At 38.1% G+C, this 15,958-nt stretch overlaps 1 protein-coding gene and 1 pseudogene across 1 annotated transcript; one reads left to right on the top strand and one right to left on the bottom strand.

Moving 5' to 3' along the window:
• The window catches only part of LOC141428668 (putative inorganic phosphate cotransporter), a 5,090-nt pseudogene extending 918 nt beyond the window's left edge, over positions 1–4,172 (top strand).
• A 504-nt stretch (positions 4,173–4,676) lies between these two features.
• LOC141428995 (RAD50-interacting protein 1-like) lies at positions 4,677–15,820 on the bottom strand. Its single transcript, XM_074089122.1, is given in 15 exon segments — positions 4,677–5,691; positions 5,993–6,120; positions 6,720–6,835; positions 6,838–6,893; positions 7,396–7,574; positions 7,754–7,869; positions 8,374–8,503; positions 9,203–9,395; positions 10,795–10,972; positions 11,773–12,022; positions 12,559–12,770; positions 13,296–13,468; positions 14,153–14,308; positions 15,018–15,259; positions 15,408–15,820. Coding segments are annotated over 15 exon segments (2,469 nt in total). The 5' UTR covers positions 15,540–15,820; the 3' UTR covers positions 4,677–5,483.
• Between the last annotated feature and the right edge of the window lie 138 nt (positions 15,821–15,958).

Below are 15,958 nucleotides of genomic sequence, written 5' to 3'. Positions count from 1 at the left end.
GATAACAGTGAAAAAACTACCTACCTCCTCTTCGTTCGTCGGTTGCTACCCGCTCTTAGCTTTTGTAAGCAAATTCGAAGAAAACATCTCGCTTTGCGATACGAAATAATACGAATTATAATATACAAACACAAAACACATGCGCTATACATAAATAATTACCATTATAATTGAAGTTTAAACATTGTAATGTTTTACAGACGTGCTGTGTTACAATGAATCCCGAGTCCCATCCTTTCATTTCTGATCAAGAAAAGAAGTTTTTGGAGGAAGCTTTGGGCAGGCACCGAAGCAGTGAACCCTCTTCTATCCCGTGGAAGGCCATCGTTATGTCCGTACCTCTGTGGGCCCTCGTTTGCGCTCAGGTTTGTATTAACGTATTTCATGTACACTGACGAACAATAGTAAAGATTCGTTTAAGATAATGCTGGTAATGTCAAGATGGTTACTAAGGCGCTGACACCTGGGCGCTAGATGATGTAATGTGAATGCGACTTAATATAAATCATTAACGACTTGTTTGCGATGATGCTGGCTTAACGATTGATATCAACATTTTAGAAAAACATCCAGGATTTAAAATAACCGGACCAGTTAGCTAGCTAAACTCGCGTGGAGAGGATTCCGTACTTTCCTAGTTGAAGTTTGGACTTTCCTAGACAATAACGAATTCTTCCTTTTAATGTAAATACCGTACATTACCGGAGTATTGACTGTCAGCTGACAAACAACATGCAAGTGATCCTATAAGAGTTCCGTTTTATCATTTAAGGTACGGAACCCTTATTAACACGCAATCAATGATTTACAGTAGATACGTCCACTCTCAGTCAAGCTAATGCATAAATACAATTTTAATCATTTCTTGCGCCTACCTTTTGGGAAAGGTTCTACAATGCTATATATAATTTCTTTGGCTGTACCATGGATATTAAACTTCTGTTTTTCGTTGAGTAAAGAAATTTTTACTCAAGGTTTTTTGCGCCGCGTCGATAAATTGTAGGTATAGTTTTCCTATTCCTGTCGGTCTAATTGTTACTAGATTTCTCTATTATTGTTTAATAGGTATCGAGAAAAGCCATGATAAGGAACTAAGATCTTCTTTTCACATAAATAACCAATTAAGTGGTTTAGCCTTCTGCTTCTTCGACCTTTACAGCTCGGCTACTACGGCTTGTATTTACTTAAGTATAGTAATAACTAACAGTTACCTATCGTTATTAAGTATAGTGGATTCATGATGATTAAAGATGAACATTTTTAAACCATTCTATAATGCGGGATTGATTCAAAACGTAAGCCCATTTTATATAAAAAAAAGTAATGAAGCCATATAACACTGTGTTCATAATAGTTTCCTAATATCAAAACTAAACGCTTCTCTTGATGATTATAACAAGGAATCGACTGAGGGCGTAGCTCCTTCAAGCTTCAAGCAGCCTGAGGAGCACAATAATAATATAATACGTAATTAATTAATTCTCGGGACAAATTACACCAATCGACCTAGCCCCAAATTGAGCAAAGATTGTACACTTTTTACGTTAAAGGCGTCGCAAGGGGTAGCAGGGAGGGGCAGTGCCAAATGTAAAGCAACTAATCCAAAGTCCTTGACTCTTTGACTTGACTTGCATGATCGATCAAGGCTCGTACTACAACTCAAAAGCTACATATACTCTCGACTTTCCTACAATTCATCTTTTTCTCATTCTCCATGTCTAAAAATGTATAAAAAAAAAACTAAAAATAGTCTTGAATCATGTTCATTGTGGTGAACATTGACAAATTAAGGGTAGAAATGAGTTTAAATGTTTTAATGAATAATTTTCTCCATAGATTGGGCATGACTACGGATACTTTACGATGGTAAACAGATTTGCCGAAGTACATGACAGGGTGTTGAAATTCGACATACACAGGACCGGTATGCTTGCGGCGCTACCGTATCTCGTTATGTGGATATGCTCCATAGTCTTTGGATGGATTTGTGATAAGATCGTCAAGAGGAAGTGGATGACGGTCACCAATGCCCGGAAAACCTTTACTACCATTGTAATAAATAATAAATTAATAAATGACGGAAGAGTCGTGTCGGACATCCATGAGGATGTCGACATAACTGCTTGTCGATTTAAAATCGTAAATTCAAAATCCAATACTCATACAAGCTTCTATATTTTAAATACCCTACGTACAGTCAAGTGCAAAAATAAGTATCTATTCGAATAATTTATTGAATCAGGCGTTACTTATGTGGTGTGCAGCGGCCTTAAGGCTATGTATATTTTTCTAATTTTGGCCGAATCGATATCTTTGTACCTACTCATAGCCTAGGCCCAGATACAAATCACGTGATGTACTTTTTTGCCTTATTCTTATTGCATTCTCTAGTAGGTACAAATTGTAATTAGGTATCATCAGCCAAATAAGTGGTCTATCAATTTTTAAACAAGTTCCTATCAAATATATATGTCGCTAAAGTCGAACTTTCAAGTTGACATACACGTGTTTTGGCATTATTGTTTAATGACATGCAAACGATTATCAACTTTAGGTGGTAGACCACATATTTGGCTGATGGCACCTTAACTTAATAATTACATATACGTCTCCTTTTTCAGCGTCCGTGGGCCCAGGCATTTGCATGATTCTGGCTTCATACTCTGGCTGCGACACGACCACAGTGGTGGCCTGTTCACGGTATCCATGGGTCTGATGGGAGCATTCTACCCTGGGATGAAGGTCAACGCCCTAGACTTGAGCTGCAACTATGCTGGGACCATAATGGCAATCGTGAACGGACTGGGTGCTGTTACGGGGATCATTGCCCCGTATTTGGTGGGACTGCTGACACCCGATGTAACGTTAAAAACACCAAGGAAACTTTGTTGTTATAGTTGTCTTTCGGCAAATTCGCGACGCGACGGGCGACGGTAATGACGTGCTCCCTTAGTTAATCTGGTCGTTGCGGGCACTGGTTGTGGTCTTGGCGTGGCTGTCTAGTGCACGAGGTGCCTTTGTCAAAATAAATATCAGGCCCTAAGTATAGTACGAAAATTGCAAAATTCGAACTTCGTAACCTGCTGCCCCGCTAACGCACCACACCTGTAATCTGTGTAAAGCTCAAGTCTTGCGTACAATATATCGAAATTGACAAACATAGGACGAACACAACGTCTTATAGTCGGCCATCTGAATTATTTTTAATATTGACTCTATGCAGCTTCCTATTACTTCTATGTATTTAACCTCCGACCCAAAAAGAGGGCGTTATAAGTTTGACGCAATGTCTGATTGCCTGGTATCGTAGCTCTCGAACGGATGAACCGATTTCGATGCGGTTTTTTATGTAGTTATTATTTTAAACTGCGATCCAGTATTCATGTAGATTTATGAATATGAGGCCAGAACATGTAGATTTTTTTTTACACAAAACTGACCGTGATTGACCCCTACCTCAGCTGATGTTAAGTGCAGATGAGGCCAAATACATACAGAATACTTACAAGTCATGTTATCTTTCAGAGCACATTAGTGCAATGGCGTCTAGTCTTCTGGATCACATTAGCAGTATTCATCGTCACAAACCTGGTGTATGTAGCGTGGGCTTCCGGCGATGAACAGTGGTGGAACAGTTCCTCCCAGGACCCGAGGCGGCGGCAAAAGACAGAGGCCGGCGACTCGTCTCGATCAGTCAACGCAGAGGTGATATTGTAATAGAATAGTACAGCAATCGGAGAATACAGGAAACTAGCACACTGAGTTTTACTTATCTGTACATGCAGATACAGTACAAAACCCAAGATCAACATGAATGTTGGAAGTTGGCGTTCTAGAAAATATTTGAACACTTGAGTTTTAAGATTTTTTTGATATTGGTCGCTCAATCAAAGTTGTCTTGTGTACTGAAGCTCGTAAATCGTAAAAATATAAACTGAAATGGAGATTCTTCAAGGTGTGTGAAGATGTAGGTATTTTTAAGCTATATTTAAGTATACTATTATAAATAGGTATTTTAGAAAGTATTATAAGATTTATCGATGTGTTTCCAAAAGAATAAAAGTACAAAACATAAAATCAATCATCAATCAGTAAACATTTGTACCACTACCATGTACGAATGGATATTCTGCTGCACTGATGTATTAAACTGCTGGCTATGATTTGATCATCACATTTATATTAAAAATCGAAAAAAAAATGTACAAAAGTGTAGAAGTGAACAAATTTTTTTGTTTTTGTAATTAATGATATTGAATGTTTTTTGTAATGATGATGATTAAATAAAATAGGTACACATAAAGTAAAATGAAATAAACTCTGATAAAACTGACTGCCTAAGTAAAGTTACATAAAAGCTTGTTAGTAATAGGTACTTAATAAGTTTTAAATGACAAAAAAGGGATTTACTTTCAAAGCTATTTTGTTCACACTATTCCTAATTGAGCGATTTTTAAGAAAACGGCTGTGAACATAATTATTTTACACCTATATTTTGCCTTAAAAGTGCATTTGTGCCATGGTTTTTGTTTGTAGATACAATGAATGTGCTTAATGAGTGTATGGTGTGTGTAGTTATACATGTTAAATTAGTAAAATTGTTAGAAAAATAATAAACTTATTTCGTTAAATAAAAAAAGTTTTTATAAACAGAAGTTTTATTATATCAACACAACTGTCATATTTATGAAATAAATAATGAACAACATTTTAACTTATATATAAGAATGCAGAACTAATTTTATAAGACATGATTAATTTACCCGACCCATATTTTATTGTTAATAACGCTTTTAGATTAAATAAAATTTGTGCTTAAATGCAAGAGGAAATCTCTACTTTTCCTCAATTTCTACTTTTGTCAGGCATCAACAAAAACTTAATTTCAATAATTACTATAAAATTTAATAAATAATATAACGAATCTATAAAATTTAGTCAATTATTAAATTAAAAAAAAAACGCAATATAAAAAATATATCTTTACTTCCCTTTCTACTATGCTATCTATATTTAGATTAGCATCAAGATTCTGTGACGTTACGCAATTTTTCGACGAATTTGGTGGTATGCGGGGGGGAGGAGGCGACGGAGGAATATCCCGCCGGTGCAGTGATTGGCAGGTTTTTATGTCAGTGACATTAGGCTGTGAGTATTTCCGCGGTAATCCACGTGTGGCTCAAGTAATAAATAAAGTAGTTTGTCACATGGTATAATTTTTCATTTCACAATCAAACTCCTTATATAAAGGCAAAGCTTGGGTTGGTGCCATATATGGTGAAGCACGAATCATGGAATAATGAACTAGGTTCGATTTACAGCCCCAGCTACCTACATTTTCTGTATTTTTACACGGTTAAATTACCTTCACCTGTAACTACATATTTATGACTTAACGTAATCCTTGAACTTGAATTTCACCCACCAATATTACATCAGGTCATTCTTACCTCAGGCTAAAACGATTCTAAAGGCCTTCATCCTCAGAACAAGTCCATTACAGACCCGGCTCCTGCGTCACTAAGGTCTGTCCTCTGATTGAGTATCCTTAGAGCCTCAGGCGGTTCAATCACGCGGATTCCCTGGTTCAGTAGGGTCTCCTTCGCCGCTATAGAAGGTTTCTTTACCTGCGCACGAAGGCAACGCGCGTCATCGTATTCCATGTTTAGTAGTTTGCAGGATTCTAGTAATCTGGAATGTTCGATGTGAGCTTTAGTTCGACAATAAACAGTAAATGCGGACGCCATTATTAACACATTCGGCCCAGAGACTGGTCTGACTTTTTAGTTCTTACTCCTATGCCAGTGACACGTATTTGTGACTACTATGGGATATGTGTAGGCATAGCGTAAGAGCTAAGTGGATCGTTGCCGGGGCCAAGCGTGTTAAGTAAAACCTTATAAAGTATTTTTGGAGTCCATAAATAGAAAAAAGCGATCTTAAAATAAGTCACTCATCAAGACAAAACAACTATCTAAAAATTAGAGCTTACTTCGGCAAGTAGTTGATCTGAGAAGCACTTTTATTGGGCGGCGCGAACGCTGGCACGAGGTTCCGTTTGACGTCGTGCGTGAACTGCATAGTGCCGCCCGTGTTGAACCAGCTTTCTAGCACCACTTCCTATATTGACGATATGAATAGGTAATACAGTAAGCCTGTGTATTTAAACTAGCGGCCCACCCCTGCTTCTCGCGGGTGTAATTTGGAAAAAAAAGGTGTTTTTTTTATTTTTCAGAGAACAAATCCTAAAGATATAACAAGGTAATAAGAAATTAAATAACTAAATTAAAATAACATCATCATCATCATCATGTCAGCCGAAAGATGTCCACTGCTGGACATAGGCCTCCCGCAAGGCTTTCCACCCAGACCGGTCTTGTACTTTCCGCATCCATCGCGATCCCGATCTTAACCAGGTCGTCGCTCCATCTTGTTGGAGGCCTACCGACAGCTCGTCTCCCGTTCCGAGGACGCCATTCGAGAAAAATTACATGCTTAAAACTAAATTAATCTAGAAATGGACCCGTGGCATTGTGCCAAAAAGGCTGGCAGCGTGTCCTCGATAAATAGTTACGCTAATTCTTTGAGTCAAATAGCCACCGGCCCTTAGGTCTACAGTTATTATAACTAGGCACTTTTGATTCTGACTTAAGAGTAAATATGCCATGCTTCTTTTCATTTCTCGAACGCAAATTATTTTTGTAAGACGTATGACTTACCTCAAATATGTAACCGTCCACGTTTTCAGCCAGGCATCCTCTAAGTCTCACTGATAAGGCTGGCGCCAGCCTCGCGGAAGCGGTAGCGAGACGAGCACATAACGCGGAAAGAGGCGGCAAAGTGGACCTGACACGCACAGAGCGTTTTCTTCCACCACCAGCATCGCGTGCCATCTGTCAACAAATAGTAATTTCATTACCAAGCTTGTCCCGTTCTTACCGACAAGCCTTATGTAAAATGGAGGTTTCTTGACAGGTGAAATATCACAGTTAAATGGGTCGATCAACTTTTTCGTGTCACTCGTTGCTATAGTTACGTTCTCCTGAGTCACACTTTAAATCGTAAGTTTATATTATAGTATTAAAATTTGCCAAATATGCATTTTTGTGGTAGTTTTAAACCCTTCTAGCTCTTGGTCATCTAATATGCATGTTAGTATAATGTGACACAATATTTCTTCTATTAAACTGTACTACTTTTGTCCTCTCGCTGACGGGACAGAACAACAACAAGAAATAGCTGATGTACCCAAATAACATAAACGGGACTTATCATAATTTATTGAATCAGGCGTTACATGCCAAAGATGTCAAACGAACATCACGATACTAAAATACCAACTAGCCTGTCACAGAAAGTACAGAAACCCTTATGAACGACCATGTATGAGCTTACTTCTGCCTTCGGTACTCGCGCATAGCCGCTTTGAACTCCATAAACGCGTGATCCACTAGTGCTTTGAGGCCGGCGTCCCGCAGCCGCCCGAGCAGTCCCGGCGCTTCAGCCCACACGCCAGCCTCTTCTGCCGCTTGACTCGTCAGCTCTGGTACGTTTCTAGTGCCCGTTGGTGACATCTGTAATGGTATGTTATTTATCAAGGGGAGAAAAATACGGCTTACCAACGAGTACTATTGTACTATTTATCCCTTTTTCTTCTTCAAAATTCTTGCCAAGTTCCAACGGGATATTGAATTCTGCAACGGGAAAAAAGATCCGGGCGCAAACTAGTTTTTAAGCAGAGAAGTAGACTTACGATATCGAACTGACTAAGTTCAGGCATCGCGGAATTTCGGCGCGTCAACTCATCAAGTGCCAGATTCTTGGCCTTTTGTTCCACATCCTTCAGTGATAAAGCTTCATCCTCGGAATCTAAAACAAACAAAACATCACCAGTTCAATCAGACCTATCATGAGACTAAGTTCACTGATCGAGTTGCTTCTAAGACTGAGTTACTTTTTAGGGTCTCCCTACATCTGTTGATGCGGAATCGGCTTAAGCCAACCAAAAAACGCTTTATTTCCACGCAATAAGTGTGAAAAAGACGACTATCCGTCGTTTTGCGTCGGCCGTGCTGATCGACGTCTTTTTCGCTCTTATTGCGTGGACATAAAGAGTTTTTTGATCGGCTAAAGCCGATTCCGTGTCGTAAGGTTTGAGACCCTTAGCCAAGTCGCAATTTCGTCTAGATGATTTTAGAACGAGTTGATAGAGTAGGATCAGCTGCGTTTATTTGATTCTAACCCAAATTTCTCAACTTGGCCGCATATAATATACAAGTTCTGAATTTCCAACAATAATCTGCCTGGAAAGATCTTTCTATAGTAGCCTCTCCCCCACAATTTAAAGTGACGACATACCAGGCTATAACTTACCAGATTTCTCTTTGCCGCGTTTGTCGTCGTCATTTTCGTCGTCCGAGCCCAACGACTCTGAGTCTTCTTGATGCTGCTGATGCGTGAAGTGTTGGAACTGACGCCGGTAGTAATGTAGTTGCAGGTAATGCTGCGAAAGGAGGTATGATATTACTAGTCATTACCACTGACTTCGCTCACGTAATCCATAGCTTTAATTAAATTCCGGGATCTTACTAAAGTCTAATTTGAATCCCCAAAAATTTAATCATGATTTTCATTGACGTTACACTATGAGTAGGTATAAACAGCCGTGCAAAATTTTATGACTCAAAGCCTGGTTATTATTTCGAGATGATCATGATGTTATCCCTATCCTGTAGGAATATCAGGATAAAAAGTAGCCCATGTGTTATTCTAGGATATCCAGTTATGTACATATTTAATCCAAATCCGTACAACCGTTACTACAATTTAAATAGTTTGCTAATATCGTTCGAAACTCCCATCATTCTCTCTCAATCTTCAGGAATACGAGAAAACCGACGAGTCCCGAGCGACATTAACATTCTGGTTGTACTAGTACTGTAAGTACCTTACTGTAATTATCTCGCCCATTTTTTCCATTTTCGTGTAGGTAATTATTTATATAAACAATGCAATGTTTTAATTTTATTTCAGAAATAAAAACAAAAATTTCAATTATCATTACTTTAGATCACCCTCGTACTTTCGCATTAATATAGTATAATAAGGGAGGCCTTTGCCCAGCAGTGGGACACATAATATAGGCTAAGAAAAAAATTGTAAGGATAGTAAGGAAAAGGAACTTTGATATAAAAAGCCTTACTAGTGAATGCGCCCATTGCAGCAGTACTTCGCGCGAGTAGTGCGCAGCGTTGACGACAGCACTGAGGGGGTCCCGCGCCCCGCCCGCCAGGAACGAGTCCGCTTCCAAAGCACCCAGGGCTGCGCTCATGATCTGCGTCAACCGTACCCGCCATTCTTCCACAAGCTCTAGTTGAAGCTCCAGGAATTGGAGGCTGCAAGAAGACCACAGTTAATGAAAGTTATAGGTAGTGCCACGAAAGTTGAAGTGAATGATTACACACACAGCTACAAAACGAACTGATTGCATAAAAGTAGAATGAATGAAATGAATGAGTTAATGTCAAAATCCTGCTGTCATTACATGACATTTTCTTGTGCGTGTGACATCAGCTCTGGTGGCACTACCTATACAGCTACATATTGTAGTCTACATATACATATATTGTCTATACCCTCCGCTGGTATATGTCCTCCGCTGAAATATATCTAGGTATATGGCAGAAGCTTTTGAAATATGGGTTTACCATCGTTTGCCTCGCATCAGCGGGATGGATAAAGTTAAAGTTACAAACGTAGAAGTTGTGCTTCAAACCTGGAAATTGTCCGGACTATCAAACAGAGTAAGATTGTCTACTGCATCGGTGTTCCCTCCTGCAGATCATCATGATAAGTAATGTGCCCGGGAAGCGAAAACCAGTTATTTATACGTAAGGTGTCTTGGCTCTGTAATATCAGGTACAGTGGTCAGGGATTAAGACCATCGAGCAGCCGCGCAGATTGGCGCTTGATAAGAAAAAATATATGGCGAGGTGACTGCCAACCTTCACTAGTGAATTGATTAATTCGAACACATATGAGCAGAGAGCGGAATTTTAGGCATTTTTTGACCTGTCATAGTGATTTCTCACTTATTGACTCTACCTAAATGATGTCGATATATTAGACTTTAAATTAGATTGTTGTAAACTTACTCGTATCATGTTATGTAGAGCGTACTTTTTCCGCATACAAATACAAATTGATATTTTACTGTAAAAGAAGTAGTTTAAAACCGGAAAATATTAAATAAAAAACATCTATTTCTTTTATAGAGACATGAATGGAACACTTGTTAACATTACAACAGAAGAATTTCAACATGAAATTAAAAAAAAACCGAACCTAATTTATTAAATTACAAATTGTTATCCATTCATTGTTCATTGCATATGTCTATTTCACATTTTCAATTGCTCGAAAGTTAATTGGAAGAGATCGCTCTTTAACTTAAGGCCGCCTATTGGCCTATTGTTTATAGTATAGGTGTACTTTTAATCTTCTTTAGTAGGTACCTGTGTTGTGTATCGATAGATATGTATATCGGAAAACGATAAGTGAGAAGTCACTATGACAGATCAAAAAATGCCATGAAAATTCCGCTCTGTGCACATGAGCTCAAATTTAAAATAAATTTGAATTTGGGATTCCTAGCCAAACGCGAGATATTTTGAAATAAAGTGGCCAGTTCGCCGAATAACAATTTCGTAATGGAGTGGCACTTGAAGTAGAAGATATTTCAGCGGAGGATCGTCAAATTGGCGTGAATGTCAAATTAACACCATCAATACTCACCGATGTCCCGGCTGCGGTAGTACCGCGTATCGATCCTCGATGGTTTTCAACAGCGCTATGAACCAGTCGGCACCGCGCGGAACCCATATGACGGTGCCGACCGCGGAACCGTTGCCGCCAGCTATCGGCTCGCTCCATTGCTCATTGTCAAGAGTCTCGTCTAGTTTGGCCAGGGCATCTGGAATATAGCAATAAGTAAAAAATGTGCAGAAACCTGTACAGGTCGATTCACAAGAGCTGGTACGAATGGATTGAATGAAAGTTATGTCATTGATGCATGCATGTTATTTTCATATTTGTTAGCACACAGATACTTTCATTCACTCATTCAAACCATTCGTGCCAGCTCTTGTGAATCGACCTTTACACACACGTATTCAGAGTAACATGATTGTGGGCAGTGGCTAGTTAGATAGATTGCAGCCACCAAGGACTGTGGAAGTGGTCCGTGACAGTTGGGGGGGAGGAAGGGGATTTGGCCGTCCTATCAGTATTTTGTAAGAAATGGGAGGAAAGCCAGCAAGACCGAGAAGACCCAGGATGATCTCCACCGTCAATTACCAGTAACTTGGAGAGAGATTGGCGGTACGATGTTGGCCCAAAGAGCCAGGACAGAATGCTTTTTGCAGCTATGATTCCTAAAGCGTGCTTACTCTTCATTAATGAGTGTGTCAAATAGTATCAGTGATTATTAGCAAGCAAAAAACGTATCACATTCGAATATCGTCATTCATTTCATAGTCGCAATAAGAAAAATAATAGGACCAGTTCACACCGAGACGTGACTTGACGCGGCGCAGTATTTTCATTGAGAATAAGTCAACAAGTATTCATTTAACATATCCTCCCAATGCGTCAGCGCCGCGTCGCGGATAGGTGTGGATCAACGCTGAGTGCGTTTTTGTAGTGTAGCGATGATTTTCTACATAAAACATTACAGATGCCCACGAAAATGCAGGCTCAAGTTTCAATACTTACATTTCTTCTCCACCGCAAGCCACCGGACAAATATCTCAGCCTTGGTCAGCACAGACAGCACGCTATTGGCTTCATGCCCGGTCATCAGAACCAATTCTCTGTGGAAACCCAGAGCCTCATCCACAGCGTGGGCAAACGCCGCGTCGGTATCGGCGATGTTCTCATGCTTGGTTCCTTGGGTGTTATACAGGCCTAAGACAGTGTGGAGTCGTTCAGCGGCGAATGAGATTAGACCTGCGTTAAATTCAGCCTGGAAACAAACAACAATAACTAATGTCGATCGGAACATAAACCGAAACGGCCGGAACGCGAGTTATACCTACGCCCCATGAATTCTCGGCATACCTCGGCAACCATCAGTCGCGAGTGCTCCGCGGTTTCGTACGGACTCACGCGCATTTATTACGTACCTTAATATGTCACAATGATATAAACAGTATATTGTTCAGTGTACGGATGTTTAAATTCATCTAATATAATAAAATAAAAACGTACGTTTTACACTCTTATTTGCAACAATAAAGCTTTTCACACATCCCAGAAGAGGCACAAATACTTCTCCGTAAGTAATTTGTGGGTAACAAATAGTGATGAAACCGAATAAAACCGTTTAAAAACATAATGTGTTGTGATTTATTAAAATAATGTAAAATACTCATATTTTGGCTGTTCAGTGAATCAACAATGAAATTTCTATGGGAAGCCCTATGAGGCTGACATAGCACATTTGTCGTACATAAGATAAGCCTTGTTAAACTATTAGACAAAAAAACAATTGAATCATACCACAGCTCTTATATGTCTTATATTCAGTTTATCGGCAAGTGGCTGAACATGCGATTTCACAAAGCCTTGATGATCCTTGATCCACGTCAGAGTCTGTGTAAGGAACCATTCCGGGCGGTCGAGACGTGCCGTCTGACGCTGTCCAGTGAAATGGAACGTGAATCGTTTCTTTAGCGGCCGTAGCAATATTTTCACTGGTAAGCATGGATTTTCTGTTAAAAATAAAAATTGCTAAGTAAACTTTGATGTTTTCATAAAGAAGTTATTGAAATTGAATAAACTATACGTTAGTTAGTTGGAGATGCAAGACTAGCACATTTGTTAGACAGCAACAAAATCGTCACTACTTACTTTAAAAAAAACCTTGTAGCTCAAAATCGATATTTCATCTGAGTGAACTTTATGAACATTGTTTCGTTGTTATTTCAAGGATCAATTTTGCTGACAAATTTGATTTAAGATACGAGTTTTTTTCAGTGACGAAATATCACTTAGGGTCATATCCATAAAGTACGTCACACATTAAGAGGGGTCAAGCGGTTAGTGAAACAGGAACAAAATAATTGCAAATTTCATAGCAATACGTGGCAAGGTGGGGGGGGGGGCGGTTCTTAAAAACTAGTGTGACATACTTTATGGATGGCCTCTAGGTAGGTACTAGTTGTTGCGCATAACTTAGTTCTGCAAAGATTTCTTATATTGCTATCCAATGGGAATTATACAGTCTATAATATTACCTAAGCTGAAATCTCCGGAAAGCATTCTAGCCTGCTCATCATCAGGCTCCTCTATGAGAAATAGGAATTTGGTTAGCCCATAAAATTTGACCAAGACATCTTTGGGCAACGGAGAATTATCAGCACCAGTCACCATTGGCCATTTTAATTGCTTAAGGACATCTTCATATTGCCTGAAAGATTTATCCATACCATTATTGCATTATTAATTGATTTGGTTGAATTTGATTTTGGACCTTTAATATTTGCAGTTTAGCTTGAAAGGACTCATTCATTCTAGAAAAACGTGTTTTATATGTTATTGTTCATTTTGGAAGTTACACAGACAAAACTGTATAAAGCAACACCAGTTATAACAACCTACCAAATTAACAAAACTTATCATTAAAAATTATCTTCAACAACCAAATAGTGCTGCCCCTTTGATGTTGTTATTTATAAACAGTTTTGACTGCATTATCAGTTTTTTTTGTGTTAATATATCTTTAAAACAATGTAGTTTTAAAATGAACTTAAGTAAGCTACACATTGTTTAGCATGTTCTAAAGTAAGTGCTTTACAGAAATTAATAGAATATAATATAAATATAAGTTCTGTTGTGTATTTTTTCTCTCTACCTGTTTCCTGTATTGCTTATTATTTGTGGTGTACAAAAAAAGAGTCATTGCAATATAATATTAATATTGAAAGTATTGTATTGCAATAGCGAATTAAATACCAATATATCAGCAGGCATTATTTAAATAAGAATTAAGTTTAATAATTAATGATGAAAATAAAAATGAAAAAAGTATTATAATACAAAGTATAAAGTATTATAAAAGTATTAGTATTATTATGTAATGATCAAACTATACTTAGTCAATCTATCCTTGAGGATATTGTGCCAGTAGTGTGTGTATTCCTTTACGTAAGTGCCTCTATGCCCCTCTTGATATTGAATGCACAATTTCTTGAGTTCACTGTAAATTTGCACACTTACTTCATCTTCAGTACATGTGCTTAGCTGAGAACTGTAAAAGAAGAGTGATTGTTAAATTTGATTTCTATTTACCCAACTGCCCGAAGGAGGGTTATGTTTTTCGAGCGTATGTATGTATGTATGTATGTGGGTATGTATGTCCATTTCTTTGGTCCTCGCTGCAGCCTAAACGGCTGGACGGATTTTAACATATGAGGTATCATTGGATTTGTCATAACTGTTGGAGTGACATAGGCTATATAATATTTCAATATGGCGTCTGCAAAAAAAAACATGGCAGAGGATTGAAAAAAAAATATTTTGTATTGTAACAATATGGGTATTAAATGAAAGCAAATAATTAGCCCATTCTAAATATATATAGGTTATAATTCTTTTAATCTACCGTTTTCACATAAATATCAAAAAAGTGTAACATAAAACATTAAATTAAAAAAATCAAAAGACCTGACTGCCAAAACTAAAAGGAAGAAAATAAGCCTAGTGGTCTAGAACTCTGTTAAGAACTGATTTAAGGTTCAACAGTCGGGACCCATTTAAATCGTGACGCTCAAAAACTCTTAGTAATGAGTCCTCTTAGTAATTAAGCCTGCCCATGACTATGCGATTGCAGTAATATTGTGGAATTGGTTACCTATGATAATCGTTAAAAATTATCATTTAAATTTAAATTCCACAAAACTATTCTAGTTTAGCTGCAAGCAGCATTAGTCTAATATGACAACTTAATTAAAACTCACCATAGGCTATCAACCTCTGCATATGACTTCAGATAGCACAACACTTTTTCAAGTTTGTTGATGGCTGCAAATCTTTTGCTAAGCTCATTTCGCAGGGGTTCAGTATTTGTCAAGAACTTATCAACTTTCTCTTGCAAGATCTCACTTTTAGCTTTGAGCTCTGCTGTATGGCTACAGTTTTTCTTGGCTTTATCTATAGATGCTGATATTTCCGTTGGCACTTCTGTATTTACTACACGAAGCTGAAAACATAATTTGTGTGTTAATTTAATTCAAATTTTATGTTTAAAATTTCATCATTTACGAAATGTGACCATGCTGGAAATAGATCAAGCGACAACTATACGTATAAATAATTAAAACGTTAACAAACGTAAAACGAGAACATACAGAGTTCTGTAATGCATCGCGCCTTGCAACAAGTTCATTTTCTATTTGATAAGCATTTCCCAAGTTGTTGATATCATCTCCAATTCTAATATTAAAACTCTGAATAATATCTTGTTTATCTTCTTCATTCATGTTTACAAAAGTTATTATAAGTTAGATTTTATTTATAAAACGAATTGCATTCTCATGACATGAAATACATTGGGCAGGATCAATCACAGAACAGACTAATAAAGAGATACTACGTAGGATCAATCGATCGATGCATTGCAGGTTGCAGGATTTGCACTTTCCAGGTTAACCGTTGACGTTGACGTATGACGGTAAACGTCAACATGTCAAACATAACAGCTGTGAATGCCGTCAGAGGCAATAGTTTTAATTGTGTCTGAAATAGGTTTATTGCGTATCTTTGGAAGACGCGGACCGTGTAATGATGCGGTGGAAAATTTTGTAGGTGAGCAGTTGGAACGCATGTACGTCATTACAATCCGACAATAAAAAAAAAATTGTTTGACACTATTTTCACACTAAAGGCGCGGCCACATGCA

The sequence above is a fragment of the Choristoneura fumiferana genome, chromosome 6 (assembly GCF_025370935.1).
Source record: "Choristoneura fumiferana chromosome 6, NRCan_CFum_1, whole genome shotgun sequence".
In the NCBI taxonomy this organism is placed as follows: domain Eukaryota; kingdom Metazoa; phylum Arthropoda; class Insecta; order Lepidoptera; family Tortricidae; genus Choristoneura; species Choristoneura fumiferana.
The sequence above is the reverse complement of the archived record's forward strand: the minus strand, read 5'-3'. Positions and strand labels throughout refer to the sequence as shown.